General features: G+C 47.4%; 1 protein-coding gene across 2 annotated transcripts in view; it reads left to right on the top strand.

Moving 5' to 3' along the window:
* LAMA3 (laminin subunit alpha 3) overlaps positions 1–21,877 on the top strand; it is a 229,945-nt gene that overhangs the window by 127,201 nt on the left and 80,867 nt on the right. For both annotated transcript variants that reach the window (XM_069468520.1, XM_069468519.1), the window contains exons 27-34: positions 629–773; positions 4,217–4,343; positions 4,417–4,556; positions 6,784–6,899; positions 8,035–8,246; positions 9,182–9,386; positions 18,946–19,090; positions 19,687–19,827. In XM_069468520.1, coding sequence (XP_069324621.1) covers positions 629–773; positions 4,217–4,343; positions 4,417–4,556; positions 6,784–6,899; positions 8,035–8,246; positions 9,182–9,386; positions 18,946–19,090; positions 19,687–19,827 — 1,231 coding nt within the window. The remainder of the gene's footprint in view (positions 1–628; positions 774–4,216; positions 4,344–4,416; positions 4,557–6,783; positions 6,900–8,034; positions 8,247–9,181; positions 9,387–18,945; positions 19,091–19,686; positions 19,828–21,877) is intronic.

Raw genomic sequence — 21,877 nt, 5'->3', positions numbered from 1 at the left:
TCTGAGCTTTTGAAAAGGCTCATTTTGTCTCAATCCTTTTAATCACTGTGTCTGCGGCTCTTCGTTTGAAAACCCATGAAAATAATGACCTATCTCACAACTCTGTCATGAGAATGAGCTAACTAATGCTCACTGGGGTTTTGCTAAGGTTATTTTGCTGTAGATTCAAAAACAATTTATAGACATGGGCATGAAATCTTGTGCTCGTGGTTAGGATGATGGGAACCACTGAGACAATGCAAATCTGGCTGTGGCTAAGAGAGATGCTGTTATTTGTTCTCTTTTATACAGTGTTATGTCAATATTTATGACAAGAGCTGAATAATTTTTATTGCATTGATCTCATTTTAACAATTAATTTTGGCTCAGGAAAGGGAAGTTTCAGTAAGTTTCTTTCTAGCTTATTTTACTTCAAAATTAGGATTTTCTTTCTGTTTTAGCTAGTTGTATTGTACAGGCGGCTAGAATACACTTGGCTAAGGGACTACATGGTGTTATCCTTAGGGAAAGATCTCCAGAATCCTGTGGATCCTTTTGACGTTCACGTGGTCCTATGCTCAAAGTCTGTCTCTTTATTGATGGGCAGTCTTGTAGTTTTTGGTTGATTTTAAAATATTCTACTTTTCAGTGCCACCTGTGTCTCCCAGGCCCACGAAACTCCTCCCATGGCATTAATTTTGGACGTCCCGAGGGGTGGGCCTGTCCCTCGTCTGCCCCAGGATCTTTCACCTTCTGCTGATGTTGTGACTGGAGTCACCTTGAAGGCACCACAGGTATGACTCCTCTCAGAGTGTGCTGTTCCTGAACCAGGGGTTCTCCAAGTGTGGCCCCTGAACTGGCAGCATCCACATCACTTAGGAACTTGTCAGGAATGCAGATTCACAGGCCTCACCCCACACCCACTAAATCAGAAGCTCTGGGAGTGGGGCCCAGCAATCTGTGTTTTAACAAACTCTCCCGGTGATTCTGATGCCCCTAAAGTTTGAGAACTTCTACTGTCTTTGGTGGAGAACCCCAGAAATGCAGGCGTCTGGTTAATCCTGCCTGTGACCACCCCAGCCTGATGTGCCCTTTCCCTCCTGAGCTCTGTCCCCATGATCCACATTTTATCTTCTGGCAATTTGTCAGGCCTCACATCGCGATACCTCATATTTTCATGGGCTGCTGCTGTTTGACGTTGTTGGGTTTATTAGTTTTCTTCCCATGTTAGATTGTAAGATTTTTAGAGTAGTGGCTGTGGCTGATAAATGTCTTATATCCCCACTGCACCAACGTAGTACCCTGCAGACAGGAAATTCTCAGTGATTGTTTATTGATTAATCAGCTAGAGCATGAAGGTGGAGTATTATAATGTATTTTTTTGTTGTAAACTACAAAATCAAAGGACTTTCTAAGTTCTGAATTATGGAAATATACTTAATATTCTGATATTAAAGGTTGAATATCCCTTATCCAACATGGTTGGGATGAGAAGTGTTTTATATTTTGAAATATTTCAGATTTTAGAATATTTATGTTATACTTACCAGTTGAGCGTTCCTAATCTGCAAATCCAAAATACTCCAATGACCATTTCCTTTGAACACCATGTTGATGCTCAGAAAGTTTTGGATTTTGGAGCATTTTGGATTTTGGATGTTTGGATTAGGGATACTCAACCTGTATTAAGTCCTTGTAATTCCAAAGATGGTTCATGTCAGTTCACATTGCACTAAGTTTGGAAGTTAACAAGATCTGAGGGATAAAATTGATTAAGGTCCCATACAGGGAAGGCAGCCTGCAATAGTAGGGAGAGATGAGTTGAAAGCAAGGTGACCGAGTTCAAGTTCTCATCTAAAAGGTGAGGATGATCTTTTGTTGTTATTGTTGTGTTGTCATTGTTGTTGTTTGCAGATTAAAGGATTTATTATTCATACAATGAAGCTTTCTGGGGAAAGCAGGGGCTCACACCTGAGCTGGAGCAAAAGGAGGGCCATGCTCTGCTCTTTACTGTGGCTGGTGGGCATGGAGGGGGAGGGCTGGGCAGTCCAGGGAGGACTCCCTCTCCCATAGGCTGGGAGTTATGTGGTTTGAACTTCCCATCCATGCCTAGGGAGGGAGCCTCTGGGCTTTCTTATCAGCTTGTCCAGTGTGGGGCAGAAGGCAGAAGGGAGTAATGGGGCCTGACAGCTTTCAGTGGGCAAACGTCAAAAATTGAGTCGGGGCAGGTGCAGTGGCTCATACCTGTAATCCCTAAGAGGCCCAGTTGGGAGGATCACTTGAGGCCAGGAGTTCGAGACCAGCCTGAGCAACATAGCGAGACCCTGTCTCTACAACAAAATAAAAAATGAGTCAGTTGTGGTGTCATGCACTTGTATTCCCAGCTACTCAGGAGGCTGAGGCAGGAGGGGATCGCTTGAGCTCAGGAGTTTGAGGCTGCAGTGAGCTATGATCATACCACTGCACTCTAGCCCAGGCAACAGAGCGAGACTCTATTTCCAAAAGAGAAAAAAAATTGGAGTCAGACTCTTTATTACATAGTTTTTATGAGTAGTACTTCTATGAACATTCTTGCCTTTTGGCAAAACATATGGATTTCTGTTGGGTATGTACTCGGGAGTGCAATTGCTGAGTTATATGTTTGACTTTGGTAAATATTAGGTTGGTGCAAAAGTAATGGCAGTTTTTAGCATTGTTGAAATTTGCCATTTGATATTGGAATACATTCTTAAATAACTGCGGTTATGTTATACATCATTTTAATGTGCATTTCTTGCTTTATGTTTTTTCACTAATGACTTATTACTTGCTGTTTATTTTATATTTAGTTTAGACTATGGAAATAATGTTAGATAAAAAGCAAATTCTAGCAATTTTTTTATTCAAGTTCAAAATGGGTCATAAAGCAGTGGAGACAATTTGCAACATTAACAACACATTTGGCCCAGGAACTGCTAGCGAACTATACAGCGCAGTGGTGGTTCCGGAAGTTTTGCAAAGGAGAGGCTTGAAGATGAGGAGCACAGTGGCCAGCCATCAGAAGTTGACAACGACCAATTGAGAACAATCATCGAAGCTGATCCTCTTACAACTACACGAGAAGTTGCCTAAGAACTCAAGATCAACCATTCTATCGTCAGTCATTTGGCATTTGAAGCAAATTGGAAAGGTGAAAAAGCTTGATAAATGTGTGTCTCATGAGATGACCAAAAATCAAAAAAATCATCATTTTGAAGTGTTGTCGTCTCTTCCTGTATGCAACAATGAACCACTTCTTGATCGGATTGTGACTTGCAAAGAAAAATGGATTGAATACAACAACCAGCAATGACCAGCTCAGTGGTTGGACCAAGAAGAAGCTCCAAAGCACTTCCCAAAGCCATACTTGTACTCAAAAAGGTCATGATCACTGTTTGGTGGTCTGCTGACGGTCTGATCCACTACAGCTTTCTGAATCCCAGCAAAACCATTACATCTGAGAAGTTTGCTCAGAAAATTAATGAGATGCACCAAAAAGTGCAACACCTGCAGCCAGCATTGGTCAACAGAAAGGGCCCAATTCTTCTCCATGACAACGCCCCACTGTATGTTGCACAACCAATGCTTCAGAAGTTGAACGAATTGGGCTACGTAGTTTTGCCTCATGTGCCATATTCACCTGACCTCTCACCAACCGACTACCACTTCTTCAAGCATCTCCACATCTTTTTGCAGTGAAAATGCTTCCACAACCAGCAGGATGCAGAAAATGCTTTCCAAGAATTCCTTGAATCCTGAATCATGGCTCTTTACACTATAGGAATAAACAAACATTTCTTATTGGCAAAAATGTGTGGATTGTAATGGTTCCTATTTTGATTAATAAAGAGGTGTTTGAGCCTAGTTATAATGATTTAAAATTCATGGTCCAAAACTGCAATTACTTTTGCACCAACCTATACTACCAAATGGTTGTCCAACAAGATGTTCTATATTGCCTCCCTCCAACAACATTTGTGGGTGTTCCACAGTTTGTTGATCCATTCTATGAGTGAGAGATATTTGGTTTGTTTCCAGTTTTTGTGATTACAAGTAAATCTGCTATAAACATACATGTGAAAATTTCTGTATGAATATAGATTGTCATTTCACCTAAGTTGTTTTGTTTTTTAATCTTTAAAACTCTGTGATTCTAATTATTCACAGCTCTTCAACTTGAGGGGATTTTTTTGGTTTTTTCCTCCTTTTTTCCTCTTAGAATGAAGTGACCCTGAGAGGACTCGTACCACACCTGGGCCGATACATCTTTGTCATCCACTTTCATCAAGCAGCACACCCGACGTTTCCCACGCAGGTGTCGGTGGATGGTGGGCGGCCGCGATCAGGTGAGCTGCAGGCCCCGCCCACCCGTCTGCCGTCCTCGTAGTCATGTGACAGGAAGTCTTCCCTCTCCCCCAGGTTCCTTCCAGGCCTCTTTCTGCCCCCATGTACTTGGCTGCCGGGATCAAGTGGTGTCTGAAGGCCGGGTGGAGTTTGACATCTCAGAGCCTGAGGTGGCCGTGACTGTGAAGGTTCCAGAAGGAAAGTCCTTAGTTCTGGTGCGTTCTGCTTGTCCCTCAACGTGCTTCTCCCATCGCTGCCTTGGTCGGCCATTCTTTGTGTCTGTGTGGCCCATGGTCATAATTTCTCCAAGGAGTTGATGTCAAATTTATAGAAAAATGTTTAAATTTTACAGTATCTTTTACCAAAAAAAAAAAAAGAAGGAAAAAAAGCACACGATAATGAAAGTCCAGGGAAATGGGACTGATGGAGAGCGAGTATCTCGTCTCTCCACGGGCCCCTGCTCACACCTCACCTGGCTGGCCTCTCTCTGAAGCATTTAACACTCCTTTCTTTTGGCTTCTACATATGTTTTCTCAGTTTTCTCCCATTCTTTCTCGTGCTTCCTCGGTGGTTTCTCTTTTCCCCATCTCTGTATGTGGGGTTCCCTCGAGTTTGACACTGAGTTCCTTGTATTGTTTCTCTGTGGATACGTCACCTGCGCCCATCAGTTCTGTCTTCTCCTCTGTGGGGAGGACGCCCACATCTGCAAATTCCTCTCTGATCTTTCCAGAACTCCAGGCCCAGTGTGTGACCGCCTGCTGTGTACCCACACAGCTCCAGACCTCACAGGTCCATCCCTCACACGCAGCCTGCTCCCTGCACGGCCCCGGGGCGCCCCACCCTGTTCACTGCCATGATGATGGGACCCAGCACCGGGGGTTGCGCTGAGCCCTCTTCTCCACCTGCTCTGTGACCACAGCCTGGCACCACGCACCATGGTGCACCCTCTGCCACGTCTCTTTCAAGCATCTGTTCCGTTGTGGTTCCATCGTTCTCCTTGACCATCCTCGCAGTCAGGTGGGGCCAACCACCTGCCGTGGTGTCCCTTCTTCCGTCCCACCTCCATACTCCTGGCAGTGACCTACCTGACTGAAGGGCTCAGAGCATGCCGTGCGACTCCCCACCACTGATGGGATACTGTTCGTGTGCTTCCCTCCCATCCACGTGCTTCACTCTGGCATCCAGGGCCCTCACCACCTCTATCTAATTCTTCGTTCATCCTCCTCTCCTGTATTCCTCTGCTCCAGGGCTCCCTTCTCTGGCCATGCTAACCCATGCTCAAGCCCCCTGATATGCCATTTCCCCTCACGCCACCAGGCTTTCTCATGCTGTCCCCTTTTCTAATACTTCTGCCTATTTCTCTACCTGGAGAAATCCTGCTGACCTATGTGCCCAGCTCAGAATTAACTCGTCTTCTCTGCAAAGCCTTCCAGGGAGCCAGGCACCATTGCCCAGACCCTGCCTTGGTGCCCTCCAGGTCTGTGCTATGCCTCCTCAGCCCTCTGAGGGTGTCGTCTTCCTGGGGGCAGTGCCCTGACTAGTCATTTTGTATCTCGTGTGCCTAGAACACTGCCTGAAACGTGGCACTTGGCAAATGTTTATTGCATTGAATATGATGAGAGCAGTAAACCCTCTGTGAGCTGTAGGCGTAGCCGTAGGTGTGTAGTTGACAAAGACATTTGAAAATTTCTACAGCTTTTGCTACAGACATAGTCTTATTTACATAGGCAGAGAGAACCAAGTAGAGCTTTTAAAGACTGGGGCTGCAGTTATTCATGATAGAGTACCAGGTATGATGTAAACTTCAGAAGCAAGCCAGGGCATTGTTCTGCCTCTTCAGTTTGCTCATCTTTAAAAACACAAAACAGCAATACTTAGAGATCCAGGGACTCTCAGGCATGGGTCACAAAGGCCCTGCTTACCTAGGTCCCCAACCCAGCCAGCACTCAGGGCTGCTGCTTCTCTGAGCAGGTCAGGGGTCTGCCTGGGTGCTCGCTGCTCCCTGCACAGCAGTGTGGATTGAGCTCCAAGCCCGGCTTGTGTTTGCTCTTGTGCTTTCATAAATCCTGATTCATTTGGCCTTGCACTTCATAATAGAGGGTATTGTTCTTGGTGAAGAGAAAGTCTAGGTTGAGTATCCTTTACCAAAATGCTTAGGACCAGAAATGTTTTGGATTTTGGATTTTTTCAGATTTTTGGAATATTTGTGTTATGCTTACAGATTGAGCGTCCTTAATTCAAAAATCTGAAATCCAAAATGCTCCAAGGAGCATTTCTTGTGAGCATGACCTTTGAGCATCATCTCAGCTCTCAAAAAGTTTCAGATCTTGAAGCATTTTGGATTTTGGATTTCCGGTTTAGGGATGCTCAGCCCGCATACTGAGTAGCCTTAGGTGTGCCTGTCATTGGAAATCCAAAGGCCTGCTGATGGGTTTCTTTTAGGTCCGAGTTCTAGTGGTGCCTGCAGAGACTCATGACTACCAAATACATCATAAAAAATCAGTGGACAAGTCATTCGAATTTATCACCAATTGTGGAGGAAACAGTTTTTATATTGAGTAAGTGTCACTCTGTGGGGAGGCTCTGGAATGCACGGGGCACTCCCACATTCCTGACCAGAGCGAGCCCCAGGGAGGGGCTGGCCCTTGGGTCTATCCTCTTCCTCTCACTGCCCAAGGGAGTGGCAGTGAGTCTGGGTCAGGGGAGGAAGACACTTCCTGTACACCAGCCATCCTCCGACAGACCTCACCATGCACCATCTGCAAACAGGGACCACCCTCAACTTTGAACTCAATGGAGGTCCTCCCTCCAAGCTGGAATCGGGGGCTGATTAGGAGTTTCTCCTTCTCCTGGCTGCTTCCTGTTTCCCAGGCAGATTCCTGAAAGACACAAAACAGGGTGGCCTCCACTGGGAAGGACGTCAGTCCCACTCCCCCTTGGCCACCGGACTAGTGGGGAGTGTCCAGAGACACAACCTCCCTCCCCTCTCTCCATGCACCCATGGATGCCAAAAGCTGGGGCATCCCTGAGCCTCGGGTCCTGCCATTCTCTTCTGAGGACCCACCCCAGCCCCTCGCAGGCTTCTCGAGGCACCCAGGGGTTCCGGGGGGCCCTGGGAGACAGATGCCTCCAGTGTGGCAAATCTTCATGGCAGACAGCTGTGGCTTAGGGCCTGCTCAGCCACGCCAGAGCCCTGCAGCCTTGGGAATGTCACTCAACTTCCAGGAGCCTCAGTTGCCTTATCTGTGAATTGGGGCTCGGGCCCAGTAGGTTGGGAGGTCATGTGAGGTGTAGATAAGGCCTGCAGCACACGACATTCAATGAATGTTGGCAATTCTCCTCCTCTTCATTATCTTTGGTTTAGTTTTAGTATTACACGTATGTGTATTTTGGGGGGGGGGTAGGTGCTTTATTGAGGTATAATTCACACACCATACAATTCATCTTTTAGGTGTATTTTCACCCTTTTATTCCAGCTGCCCAAGTTCCCACTGACCAGTCCTGTGATGTCTCCTTTTGCAGGGGACACATGGGGCTGAGTCCGGGTGGGGTGTCTTCCCACTGTTCCCAGACTGCAAAGCCCCGAGCCCCTCCCAGAGTCACTGCTGGCAGAGCAAGTGGTGCAGGGAAGGTTGGAAGCGTTTCCAGGCACACCTCCTGGGGCATCACCAAGGCTTGTTTCTGTCTCCACAGCCCCCAGACAGCCTCCGAATTCTGTAAGAATTCCGCCAGGTCCCTGGTGGCCTTTTACCACAAGGGCGCACTGCCTTGTGAGTGCCACCCCACCGGGGCCATCGGCCATCCCTGCAGCCCCGAGGGTGGGCAGTGCCAGTGCCGGCCCAACGTCATTGGGCGGCAGTGCACCCGCTGTGCCCCCGGCCACTACGGATTCCCACGCTGCAAGCGTAAGTGCACGTTCCCAGGCACCCGAGGTCTTCTCTGGTCCGGTGTGGAAGATGCTCATCTGGGCAGATGCTCATTCTAGACTTTCTCTGTGCTGGAGACTCACCTGGAGAGCTGTGCAATGCAGAGTCTGGTTCGGGAGACCTGGGCGGGGGCCTGAAACTCTGCATTTCTAATAAACACCCAGGTGACGCCCATGTCGCTGGTCCACGGACCACACTCTGAGTAGCAAAGTTCTAGAAGATAAGTGTTTGTGACTGCTATGCCGTGTGACTTATCATTTGGCAAAGCAGGTGAGTATAAAGTCTTAAATGCCAGAGTCTTGGACAGCTCAATCCCTTACAGTGGAAGCCCAGCCAAAACTCAGCTGAGATAGGAGAACCGGGGACATACAGGTGTCCTGCTCACATAAGAGGCCCTCGGACCTTTGTCTAAGAACTGTCCTGTGGCCCCAGGTGTAGGGTCAGCCCACATTATGTGGCAGCAGTGAGGAATGCAGAGTCCCCACGTGGCGACCACCCTTTGCCTGCACAAGGGAACGGGGACCCTGCTTCTGCATCCTGCCCTGACCCTGGGCTCTGGACCCGCAGTGCACTGGGGTGACGTGGATGTAGACCCACTTCAGGGAGCTGGTGAGCATCCCCCTGCCTACTTCCAGAACCCCTGGTAGACAGAAGCCCCACAATTAGGATGGCACACAGCAGCCCTTGGTCGGCTCCTCGGAGTATCCATCCTGGAGCCAGTCGGTCCAGCTGTGCCTCATTCTGCATCCACATGCTGTATCTAGGGGTCTTGGCCTCAAGAAACGAGCCTTTCAGATCAAAACCTTTCTCCCAGACCTCTTGGAAGCTTCTGGAAATCCTGGCAGTAGGTGCAGTCCTACTGGAGGCCAGTTGGCATCTAACCCTCACGTGGTGTCTCTTTATCCCCTGGCCAGCGTGCAGCTGCGGCCGGCGCCTCTGTGAAGAGCTGACGGGGCGGTGCCTGTGCCCTCCCCGCACGGTCAGGCCCCAGTGCGAGGCGTGCGAGACGCACTCCTTCAGCTTCCACCCGCTGGCTGGCTGCGAAGGCTGCAACTGTTCCAGGAGGGGAACCATCGGGGCTGCCACCCCACAGTGTGACCGGGACAGTGGGCAGTGCAGGTGAGCCCGGGTGGAGTAGCCTGTCGGGTCCAGTCACGGGGGCAGGGGAGTAAGATGCCATCTGTCCACACTGGCCGTGATCACTTCCCACTCCCCACCTGTCCAGGAGAGCCTGGTGTTCACCTTGGGGTGAGCTTCCCAGTCAAGATGTGTTGCAGGGGGTGAAGGGATTGGTCCCCTCAGGCTCAAGGTAGCCGGACAGAGCCTGGGTGGCCGGATCACCAGCTGCCCAGGCCAGAAGCAGCTTTGCCCATTTACCCCAGTGTGTTGTCGCAATAGGATCGCATTCTGTGTGTGCCACAGTGCAAAAGGCGGGGAGGCGCTCCACGTGCTTAATTATCAGTGTCTTCTACTGTGAGGCCTGGTGGTGAGCACCTGTCCATCTATGTGCATGGGCTCCGGCCCCTCATCTAGGGTTAGCTGGCAGTGTGTTAAGGACAGCGAATGACAGTCTGCAATCCTTGGGCTGGAAGGGGAGCTGAGGTCTCCACAGTGGGGCTTGGTTAGGAGTGGGAAGGGAGGCTGGGTGGCAGGATATACAGTGGGGAGCCTGAGCTGAGAGTTGGGGGGCTGCCCTTGGAGGACCACCGTGCAGTCCTGTGCATGAAGCCAAGAGACAGGTGGCACACATGGGCTCAAGCGGGTGCTGTCTTGCTAAGCAGTTTGGTTCACAGTCTGAGCTCTGCACTGGGGGGTGGAGGCCAGTGTCTCGTGCATAGTTCCAGGTGATGAGCCTGATCCCTGCAGGGCCAGACAGTGGCTGTAGGGGCAAAGGCCAGGATTCAGTTCCTGGAGGAACAGTCTGGTAAGAATTAGACTGGGGGTCATATGACAGGAACACTGAGCCAGAGCTTCCGGAGTCCAGGCCAGTATGGCGGTGTGCCGGGGAAAGGGCGAGGTTCACCGTCCACCTTACACCTCAGCATAGAGGTGTAGCCCAGGCACATGGACATTACCGGGGCTGTGGCCTGTGATTTGGTGTGAGAGCCAGGGGGGGCTGTAGCTGCTGGTGACAGGCCTCAGCGACCCCAGCTTGAGGGCAGATGTGTTAGTCACCTGCGGCTACTGTAACAAGTGACCACAAACTGGGTAGCTTAAAATGACAGAAATTTATTCTTTCACATTTATGGAGTCAGCAGGGTTGGCTCCTTCTGGAGGCCTGTTCCACGCCTGTGTCTTAGTTCCTGGTGTTGCTGATATTCCGTGCTTGTGGCTGCATCACTCCAGTCTCTGCTTCTGTCCTCACTTGCTGTTGTCCGTGTGTGTCTCTGTCCTCATGTGGTGTTCTCTCCATGTCTGTGTCTCTTCTCATTTTCTTATAAGGACACCCATCAGATTGGCTTAGGGCCTACCTTACTGTAGTATAACCTCATCTTAACTTGATTACATCTGCAAAGACCGCATTTCCAAACAAGGTCATATTCTCAGGTACTGGGGTGTAGGGCTTGGACATATCTTTGGGGGAGGCACCATTCGACTCTCTCTAGCACCATTCGACTCTCTTTCCTACGGATGGACCTTAACCACGCCTTTAGCTGCTGCCTGGTGCCTACCTTTCTACTACCGGGACCTTGTAAGGAAGCTGGGAGAAAAACCTGAGTCACAAAACATTCCAAGTCTTTAAAACCACAGGTGTGAGTCCTGCTTGAGTCAACTCAGTTGCTCAGGGACCAGATGTGGGTCCCTGAGGGGATACCTGTGTCTAATCATAGGAAGCAAAAGAGCCAAGGGGGAGGAAGAGAACCAGGGTTCACTGTCTCAGAACTAATGGGAGGGAGTTTTAAAAGGGACTAGTTTGTCCACAGGCTAAATCACTGCAAACAGAACTTCACACAGTTTCTCAATGCTGTCGCCACAGAAAAAGAAAACCAAGAATGTTATACAATTTTTAAAACGAGTTAAGGCACCAGGAGGTAATGGATAGATTTACCATAGCATTTTATGTAAAAACTCTAAGGAGTTTTGAACAAACCCTCGCTGCCAATGACAATTTAGTAGCCTGGAAAATTCTTCGCTCAGGACTTGCCGCATGTCTACAGTTTTGTCCAAACCTGACAGCATCAACAGGAATCGAAACTTATTGACTTGTATCACACTTAAATTGTTTACTTTGACATTACCGAAGAGACTGTAATAACCTAATGGGATGAAATATCTATGCAAGATCAAAGTGGATTTGTCATAAAGGGGCCTTGGCAGATAATGTAAGAAAAACTTTCAGTTTATTACATTACTGTAAATTGCACAAATTGTCCATGGTAATTCCAGTGTAAATAGCAGAAAGGCTTTTGATTGCCTGAAAGGATTATTTCTTTACAAAATATTAGATAAAATACTGCTTTTTCTCTCCCAGAAATTTCCTAATACAGAGTATGTTTAAAGAAACCTAAAGCTCGGTGAAAGAACTAACCAGAGATACCTGGAATTTGCAATAAATAGAAAAACACATCCTTTCTCAATTAGACCGCAAACTCGTTTGCAGTTGTGCAAATTCTCACAAATTACAAAGCCGAAAACTTGGAATTTTCAAATTGAACTTGACTACTTACAGGTGTTCAAGTTTATCTTACTCACTAAAAGAAAATCAGACTGATATAAATATTACTCTACTTTAAAATGAATTACAAAAATAATCCTAGCAATCCACAACACCCAGTCTTTACTTAATTAAAATTGGTGTTGTGATTTTAGAGACAATTGGGAATAAATTAAGTTGGAACCATAAAAATGAGTTCTTGATTCACCTTTTTCATGTCCCAGCTAGGAGACTCTGGGAAAGTCATTTTGCTTTCCAGGGTCTCGGTTTCTGAATCTGTAAAGTGAAGTTTAATAAAATCATCTCTAACTTCCCATCTAAATTTAAAATTCTGATTCTGTTTCTTCCTCAGTCTCTGATTGTACTACAGACAATATTGCAAAATTATATCGTACAAACACCAAAAGGTCTATTATTTTGGCCAACCCCATTAGATCAAGATCATAAAGATACTTATCGAGATGAAAATTTCATTTTTATAGCAACACAAAACAGCATATATATATATATACATATATTTTAACAAAATATAATAGGGATGAAAAATCAAGTTTGCATCTGCTTTTTTTTTTTTTTTTTTTTTTTTTTTTGAGACAGAGTCTCACTCTGTTGCCCGGGCTAGAGTGAGTGCCGTGGCGTCAGCCTAGCTCACAGCAACCTCAAACTCCTGGGCTTAAGCGATCCTACTGCCTCAGCCTCCCGAGTAGCTGGGACTACAGGCATGCACCACCATGCCCGGCTAATTTTTTGTATATATATATTTTAGTTGTCCATATAATTTCTTTCTATTTTTAGTAGAGATGGGGTCTCGCTCTTGCTCAGGCTGGTCTCGAACTCCTGAGCTCAAACGATCCGCCCACCTCGGCCTCCCAGAGTGCTAGGATTACAGGCGTGAGCCACCGCGCCCGGCCGCATCTGCTTTTAATAAGAGAATATGTATGCCGTCAGATTCTTTGAACAAGCAAAAGGTCTCCGCAGAAGGTTTTATTAATCTGTGACAGTTATGAGGAACCTGTGGGTCACTGCTTTTAAAAGCTGTCATGATGCTGACCACTTTCAGGCTATTTTAAGATTGATTGGAGGAGACAGCAGTCCACCCAAACAGCCAGTGGAGCCACAGGTACAACGTGCGTTTTCTGAAGAGTGGTAGGAACAGGAAAGCCTTTTGGGATGACCTCTGTCTCCGCCAGTCCTCACGGATTTACTAAGTGTTTGTGTTAGATGGAGAAATTAAATACCAGCAAAGGTGATACATAGACTTGGTGTTCTTGGAACAGAAGTGCTTCCACCAAGGCATAAATCCCTGAGCCCTAACAACTTGGAGAGGCAATTCCGCTGATGCACCTCCTTGAATAATTGGAATGGGGCCAGCCAGGCAGCGTGTGGGTCCTGGGACACGGTGGTGACATGGTGGTGACCGCCGCACAGAAGGAGTCCAGAGCTCTCACCTGCATTCTCTCTGTCGTCCTTCATCCCCTGTGACACCAGTGTCCTCCTCTCATCTCTCTGAGTGATCCTCCTCTGGCTGTTTCACTGGCTCTCTTTCTTCCTTCTATCCCCAGATGGGGAGGACGCGAGGTGTGAGTTTGCACGAGGCTGCCTCCTGTCTCTGCAACCCGCTATCTGGGTGACTCAGGCATGATACTTCTCTCCCTGGGCCTTCTTCGGTCTTCATCCATAACACAGGGCTCCTGGAGGCACCCGCTCGTAAAGTTCTTTAGAGGGTGGAATGTCCTATGCACCACACTCAGAACAGTGCCTGACACACACCACGCACCGAGGAACTGTTAGCTGCTGGGATTATTTGCGGAAGTTATGGCTGTCCACCTTCCTCCATGCTGTCCCGCCCTTTGTCCTGGCTTCAGTCACTCCACTCCTGGGTGATTCCCAGTCCTCACCCCTGATGGCTGTCTTATCCTACCTTCTTTGCAAATCAATTCAAACTGGGCTCTCTTACTGGCTTTACTCAGGTAGCCTTGGACAAGTCCCCTGAGCTCTTTGGGCTCCTGTTTCCTCACATGTGTAATGAAAGGTTAGATTGGGTGATCTCTAACTCCAAAGTTCTGCAGCTCCAATCCTAGTTGTGAAACTCATGTCATTGTCTGCTTTTCAAGCCATTTCTCCCTTTGGATTAAAAAAAAAAAAATCTACTTAGTGGTAACAGCCTCTTTCCAGTCCTCAAAGCCTGAGATCTGAGAGTAATCTTAGTAGCAGCCCATTTTCCCTGCTGCCAGTCAGGTGTCAACTTCCAGCCAGGGCCAGGTTATGCCCCTTCCTTTCCATGGCTCTCTGCTGTCAGCTACCATTCCGGTTAAGTCCTTTACCACCTCGTGTTCGGATGGTATTGGTGCTTTCCTAACCCACCTTCCTTTTCCTGGTTTACTCATTCATTCATTGTTTTTTGGCCCCTTAATCTAAGAGGAATATGCTAAATACACAATTATATTAGGATTTTAAAATCTGTTTTCCCCATAATTTTGTCACTAATATGTGGGACTATTCATCTATAAAACTTGAGACAATGTTGAGAAATGCATATATGTTTATGATTTTATCTTTCCTTCATGATTTTTATCTTCTTTTTTATTATTTTTTTTCTTCTTGGCACGTGATTTTTTGTTGTTGTTATTTTAATGAGGATGAAATATCTCCCCCAGTTTCTTGTGAGTTTTTTGGGGGTTATTTTGCCTTAAATTCTATTTTGTATGTGTTTTATTGCTCAAAGTCTATCAGTTTGGGTGCTGTGCTTCGTGTGGAAGGCACCTGTCATTGGTCTCTTCTAACCAATAATGACAGTGCAGTGTGGTGCATGCCATATCGTGGGTGGGGTGCTATGGGGACACAGGGCTCTGCACAACACCACTTCCATACACGTGGAGACCAACTTTCCATGGTAATCTTACCCCCACGTACCTTAACTTAAGCCTTTTTTTCTTCTTTCTTCTCTGGCTTGGTTTTCTCACTTCCTCAAAACACGTTTTGCACATGTCGGTTCTCCAGTTATGAAAGGCCTCCCTCCTCCTTGCTGCTACCCGCAAAGCATACCTGTCCTTCAAGGATTTTGTGTTGAAAGTACAAACTCAAAAGAGGCGTAAAGCCTTCTACAAGTCCACAGACATATCCTCATTGTGTAATTGGCCAATGCTTAGCTGGCTCGTCTCTCGCATGGTGACAACTTCCCACATCTCTAGGTCCTGTGTCCTCAGTGCGAATATGCCTAAGTCAAGACGGACTTACTCTACACGATCCCCTCCTGCCGTGTCCCCTAACATAGGGATGTGGACACAGAAGGCACCCAGGAATTCGTGAATGAATACATGAATGAATAATCTAGACTTTGGGTTCTAGATTAAAACTAGAGTTTGATGTGGGCATAATATGAAGGGTCTTGCAGTGTTTGATGACCAGAGGATAGAGTGTACCCTAACACAGCTGGGCCTGGTTTCTGAGACACAGAGCAAGCATCCACACACACACAGATGTTGTATAACATCTGGCCACAAGCCCATGGCCATAGAGGTGATGTCCTTGGTTCTGCTTCCCTGGAGCTGCCAACCTGCACCTCCAGCAGCAGCAGCAGCTGACAGAATCTTCTTGCTTTTGCAGCAAGGGCAGCTCCTTGGAGACCAGAGAATCTCCCCGGAGAAAGAGCCAAGTCAGGCAGACTGGAGGTCATTTTAAAAGATGTTCAGCCAGACTTTGAAAAGGAAGTCTCCTTTTTCTTCCCTGTTGTCATGGCACCACCACACACTGCTTTGGTTTCTTGTTTTTGCGCAGGATTCATATGATCAGTGATCTAAATATTGCATTACTTGGGAATATAGATATTATATCCTCCAAGTTTTGGTGAACCCTGGCCTCTCACCCCAGCTGGGCTGCACAGGGTCCTGTTCACAGCCCACTGCTCCCATCACTGTGCTCCGAGCTTGCTTCTTCTCAGCCACTCGTGTGCTCTCAGCTGCTGCTGACACACTGAGTGAGGCGTGGGGCTCAGTCCTTCATTACTGACATGTCGCACCCTCTGAGCCCACTCTGCTCCACCCCATCATCTCACCTGCGTTCTGAAGTAAACAGGCAGACAGTCAGGATTTTGCATTCCCTCTTCTTTCTCCCCTAACACAGGGGACAAGCAGCTTCCACGGCTTCCCTTGCTGCAGCTACTCCTGTTCCTTTCTTTTCCAGTGAAGTGGAAATATATTAAAAAAAAAAAAAAAGGGGCTCCTGTCTGCGTGACCTCACCTTCCAAGTCCAGGCCCAGGTCACCTGCTCAGAGGACACTCTGAGCCCGTGTCCACCAATGGTGTTCATTGTGTGTGAATTGCTCATTTGCCACCTGAATTCAATTAATGCACCCTTGACCAGAAGCCCTGCATGTTTGTGAAAAGAAACTTCCAGACCTCAGAATGCTGAGCCGTCAGGTTGCCACTTCATGATGACAACACTGTCCCTCTGTGCACGGTGTTCTTTCCTCCACTGCCAGGCGAGTCATCTCCAAAGGCCCTCTCTGTTCCAAGCTTCCTCTCTCTGATGCTTCCTGTCTGGGGAGGGGTTATCGGTGCTCTCTTCCTTCCCGTCTCTAGACCACCAGAGCTCTCGTGCTCCACACTTGCTCTCCAGAAATAAGCGATCATCTGGGGACAGGCTTTGTGTTTTTCTGCTGGACTCTGATTGCACATAGGCTGAGATTCACAAGAGAGCAGGTGTTATTAACCTGGGCCCCTGGAACCCTCTGATAGGGATTGTCAAATTGTGTGTCTATGAGAGCAAGTGTGTGTGCGTGTGTGTGTGCTGAACACTTTTCTGAGAAGATGGCCCATAGTTCTTCTAGCTCCCCAGAAGGGCCTCTCATCCCCTCCCAAAGTTTGCAGCCCCCTGCACTAGAGTGATCCACGTCAAGCAGACCATTTACAGTCTACACCTACATTGCTCTAGGTGTGGCTGAGGATACTTTCTTTCCTACAAAACAATTTCTGCAGGTATCAGGTAGGGAGAAAGATGAGAGGGATGGGGCTGGAAGAACTGAATGCCATTTGCCTTGTCAGCAGGTCTTGCAGGTAAAGCTGATTCAGTCCTTTCGGGTGTTCTGAGTGGATGAAGGACACCCATCTGCTCCCCTTGGCCAATACAACAAGAATAATGATAGCAAGTATTATATGTGAGCAAGGCACTGTTCTAAGGTCTTTACGTATATTATCTTATTTAATCCTCCCAACAATCCTATGCAACAGGTGTTATTATCTCCATTTTTACAGATAAGGAAACTCAGTTGTAAAGAGGTTAATTTGCCCAAGGTCCAATAAGTGCTAGAGTTGGGATCCAAACCTAGGTTGCCTGGTTCCAAGTTTGTGTTCTTAATCAAGTACAAGACCTTTCATCTGGTCATAAGCAGATATTTGCCAAAGGCGAAGTTAGTGAGATAACAAGTTGTATTGATGTTTCTTAGAATGGTCACTGAGGTGAGATATTTTTATAAGCAATAGGAGATAGGTAATGGCTTATAGTTGATAGTGATTGAATGATAAAATATTATTCCCTAAATGCCAATTAAAAACACATTTCTAATACTTTCCTTAGTCCCACAAAAAAGGATCCGTGTGTGGAGATCCCAGCTGTGAGTTGCAGTGCGGGAGCTACTGAGGTTCAGCCCCACCCTGCTCCTCATCTTCTCTGCCCTGGTGCTGGGCTGCCCGGGTTGGGCAGGCCCACTGCGGCCCCCTTTGCTCAGCCGCCCTGTGTGTCAGTTGCAGGGACCTGCAGATGGGTGACTCTGAGCTCCCCCTGGAATCTCCCCTGAGCTCCAGCACTTGTAGGGGGCAGCCACTGGCTGTCCCCATCAGGCCCGCCTTAGCCTTCCTTTAAAGGGGACATTCTCACCCCTTTATTCTTGGCCTCACATGGGGCCCATGACCCACTCCGTCACCTGAGCTGGAGAACTGGGAGTCTTCCTTGCCTTCTCCTCTTTCCTCATCCAGAACATTACAAGTCCCAGCATCCTCACCCCAAAGCAGTATAGGAGCCCATCCCCCCTGTCCATCCCAAAACCTTTGCCCTGGGTCAGCCCCCTGGTCTCTCTCCTGACTTGAGAGCCTGCTGCAGGGGAACTCACCCCCTCGGCTGCAGCCTCTGCACACGACCAGCCACTCTCTCTCCTTAACAGCTGTTCACGAAAGCAATACCTCGTTGAATCTCACCATGTGCCAGGCACTGTGCTGACGTTTTGCATGCACTGGGTGCACAGTGGCCCTACGAGGCAGTGAGCCTCCCTCGCAGATGAGAAAAGTGAGATTTTAAGAAGTTAAGTAACTTGCTAAGACCATATGTCTGATATGGCCATTCTGCCTTGGATGCACAGGTCTCAGCCACTGCACTGTGCTGCCACGAGACAGTGTCCAGCCCCACCGTCCTCATGAGCTGGCACCACCAGCCTCTTCAGGCTCACGGGTCAGCCTGAACATGCTCAGACATCTGTCCTGGAAGCACCATGATTGTGTTGTTACCTGCACACACTGAGTGATCTCCTCACTCTGTTCCTTCTGTCTGGAACGCCTGCCCCCCACCCAACCCCATGACTCTGTCCTGTAAGGCTCAGCTCAGCAGTCACCTCCCCCAGAGACACAAATGACTGTCTTGGGCTGGGTCACCTGCTGCTCCTCCAAACCCCAGTTAGACCGTGTGTATACATTGTCCCCATTTCCACTCATGGGCTGTCTGCGGCAGCCCTGTAGGCACAGGGACCATGTTCGTTCTTGCACCCCTAGTGCCCAGCACTGAGCTTGACCATCCATGATGGACATCCATGACCATCCACAATGGTCAATGGTCAGTGACCCACTTTCATAAGTGCCTTTTATCTGCTACTTTCCATTCCACCTTGGACGATAAGCCCCCCTCCCCCCCACAGGGAGCATTGCGTCTGTTTAACTGGCTTTGTGCACCACCTGCTCTGCTACGGTGTGGGTGTGCACTTTGGAATTGTGTATAGAAACATGATGGGGATTTTTGCTTCCTTTGCTTTGGGTTTAGATGCAAGCCCAGAATCACAGGGCGTCAGTGTGACCGATGTGCTTCCGGGTTTTACCACTTCCCTGAGTGTGTTCCCTGCAATTGCAACAGAGATGGGACTGAGCCAGGAGTGTGTGACCGGGGGACTGGGGCTTGCCTCTGCAAGGTAAGATGGATGGCACAATGCCAGGGATGCCAGCCACCAGTCAGGGAGGAAGTGCTTTGTGTATGTGGAGTCAAATAGAAAAATGGGAAATGGGACTGACTATAATAGGTTTCATAATGCATGTAGCATTTTATAGTCATTACTTCATTTCGTAGACATAAGAAAGGAAGACCTCTTCTTTCTTAGAGAGGCCACAGAGAATCTGATGACAGGTATAGCCCTTTTCCAGAACAATCAACACAAACTTTTATCTACAATTTCATAAGGTTCATAGGTTCTCATAAAGTCTATTCCTGGACCATGGACTCCAGGTCATCATCTCTGCTCTGAGGGGTCCTGCCAGGTTGTAGGAGATTTCCCAAGATGCCAAGGGGCATCTTTTGAAATTTGGAGAATGCTCTCTTCCACTTGTTTGTGGTATAAAATTTTAAACAATTAACGTGGTGTGAAAGCTTAACAATTATGTTATCTTTTGATGTTGTGTTAACATCCGTGTCCTAACATCTTGGACTGGTATTTAATTTGTGTAAGTAGCTAATTGCACTCAGGGAAACTTTGGGAGGAATGATCTCTTGCTTCATGTCTTGCTTCTGTAGGAAAATGTGGAAGGAACTGAATGTAACGTGTGTCGAGAAGGATCTTTCCATTTGGACCCAGCCAATCCCAAGGGTTGTACCAGCTGCTTTTGTTTTAGAGTAACTAATCATTGCTACAGTTCACATAAGCGAAGAGCTAAGGTATGAATTGACATGAAGTATTGCAGAACTTTGTATATCGATTTGTTGAAATGGGAAGTATTGCCTTGTCTGTTTCTTGGCCTGCAGTGTTTTTTTATTCTTGTTTCCTGAATTTGTAGAGTGTCTGCTCAAATGTCACTTGCTCAGAGGGGCTTTCCCTTACTCCCTATAAAATAGCTTGCCCTGGTCACCCTCTCTGACCTTACCCTTGTATTCTCCACAACATTAATCACTCCCTGACATGTTTTACATTTTGTTTTGAAATTTGTTTATTGTCCATCTTCCTCCACCACTAGAATGTAAGCTCCTTGATGAACAGGATCTGGGACGTAAGAGATGCCCATAAAGCACTCACTGAATGAATGGAGTTTGTTGTTTTCTCCCTTAAAAGAAAACCTTGTTTCTATACTCACAACACACTGGCACCAAATAGGTGTGTTTTTTTCCTACAACAAGGATTCTCCAGACACCCACTGGGTGTCATAAATTCAATTCAATGCTGACACTCTCTACTTGGACGTAGCATCAGACCCCACAGGTTAAGGGCTCAGTCCCGCAAGGCTGCCCCCTACTTCAGACACCAAGTGCAAGTGCCAGGCCTCCAGAACTTCTTACAGCCCTGGCTACAAATCAGGGGTTCCCACACCCCCCTCCTCATGTTTGATAATTTGCTATATGTAACACCTTGCAAAGCTCAGAGAAGCATTTCTCTTATTATTGCTGGTTATCACAAAGGCTGTGACAGAGGGTCCAGACGAGCCACCAAGTGAGCAGGTACATAGGGCGAGGTCCAGCAGGGTCGCAGGTGCAGGAGCTGGGGTGCGCCCCTCCCAGCACGCGGATGTGTCTGCCAACCCAGGAGCCTTTTGAAACCAACATTTAGGGTTTGTATGGAGGTTCTATTATGCAGGCACGATTGATTAAATCATTAGCCATTGGTAATTAACTCAATCTCTAGCCCCTCTCCCCTCTCCAGAGGTCAGGGTAGGGCTCAAAGTCCCAGCCCTCTGGTCATGCCTTGGCCTTTCTGGAGTCAGCCCCATCCTGAAGTTACCAGGGGCCCCCGGCCACCAGGAACCATCTCATTAGCACACAAAAAGCCACTTACCACATCAGAGATTCCAAAGGTCTTAGAAACTATCTAGTGTGAGGAATTGGGAACTGAGACCAAATATTACCACAAAAGATATTCCTATCACCCTGATCATTTGGGACATTGCACGGGTTTTAGGAGCCCTTCACCAGGAACTGGGGACAAGGACGATATCTCTTACTATATCACAATATCACACCCCTCATTTCTCTTTTCTTCCTCTCTTCTTCTTGCTTTACTTTCCTTCTCATCTATTTGACCAAATATTTTCTTTGGCAACTTTTAAAATTAATTTCATGAAACTAAGACTTTTGTTGTCTTCATTATTCCATGAACCAGTAGTCTCATGCTTGCTTTCTTGGTGTAATGTCTTATATCCAACAAGGATTCAAAGAAAGATTATTTTATATATTTCACTGCCTGCTTCCTAAAAGGAATGCAGGCTGGTAATTGGACAAAAAAATAATTTGTAAATCACTCTGAAGTCTCCTGTCCTTACCTCCCCCGAAAACCCTGGGAACCAGAAAGCCTGTATTCCAACCTATGCCTGATGAGTTCTTCCTTTTTCTTTCCTCAAAAGTAACTGGCTTCCTTTGTGACCAGGGAAAGATTTAATTTTGATGCTCCATTTAGAGAAAAATAATAATAGTGGGCCATTGTATTTTATATCACATTTTCCCTTATAAGGAGCTCACTGTTAAAATGTGCCCACAGCCCTAATTATTATTCATATACTTATTTATTTATACTTTGAACACTCATTGAATGCCTACTAATTGTCAAAAACCAGGACGTGTGCTGGGATACGGCCACTGCCCTCTAAGAACTCTGGTGGCATGGGTCAGACGGGGGCTCCGTCCTGGGAGCCCGAGGGAGCAGGCTAAAGAGGAGACATCTAGAAGGCTCCTGAAGCAGGTGGTGGCTCCACGAATCTTTCTAGTGACATAATTCAGCCAT

The sequence above is a fragment of the Eulemur rufifrons genome, chromosome 5, assembly GCF_041146395.1.
Source record: "Eulemur rufifrons isolate Redbay chromosome 5, OSU_ERuf_1, whole genome shotgun sequence".
NCBI lineage: Eukaryota > Metazoa > Chordata > Mammalia > Primates > Lemuridae > Eulemur > Eulemur rufifrons.
Note: the sequence above shows the minus strand (reverse complement) of the source record. Positions and strands in the feature narration are given on the sequence as shown.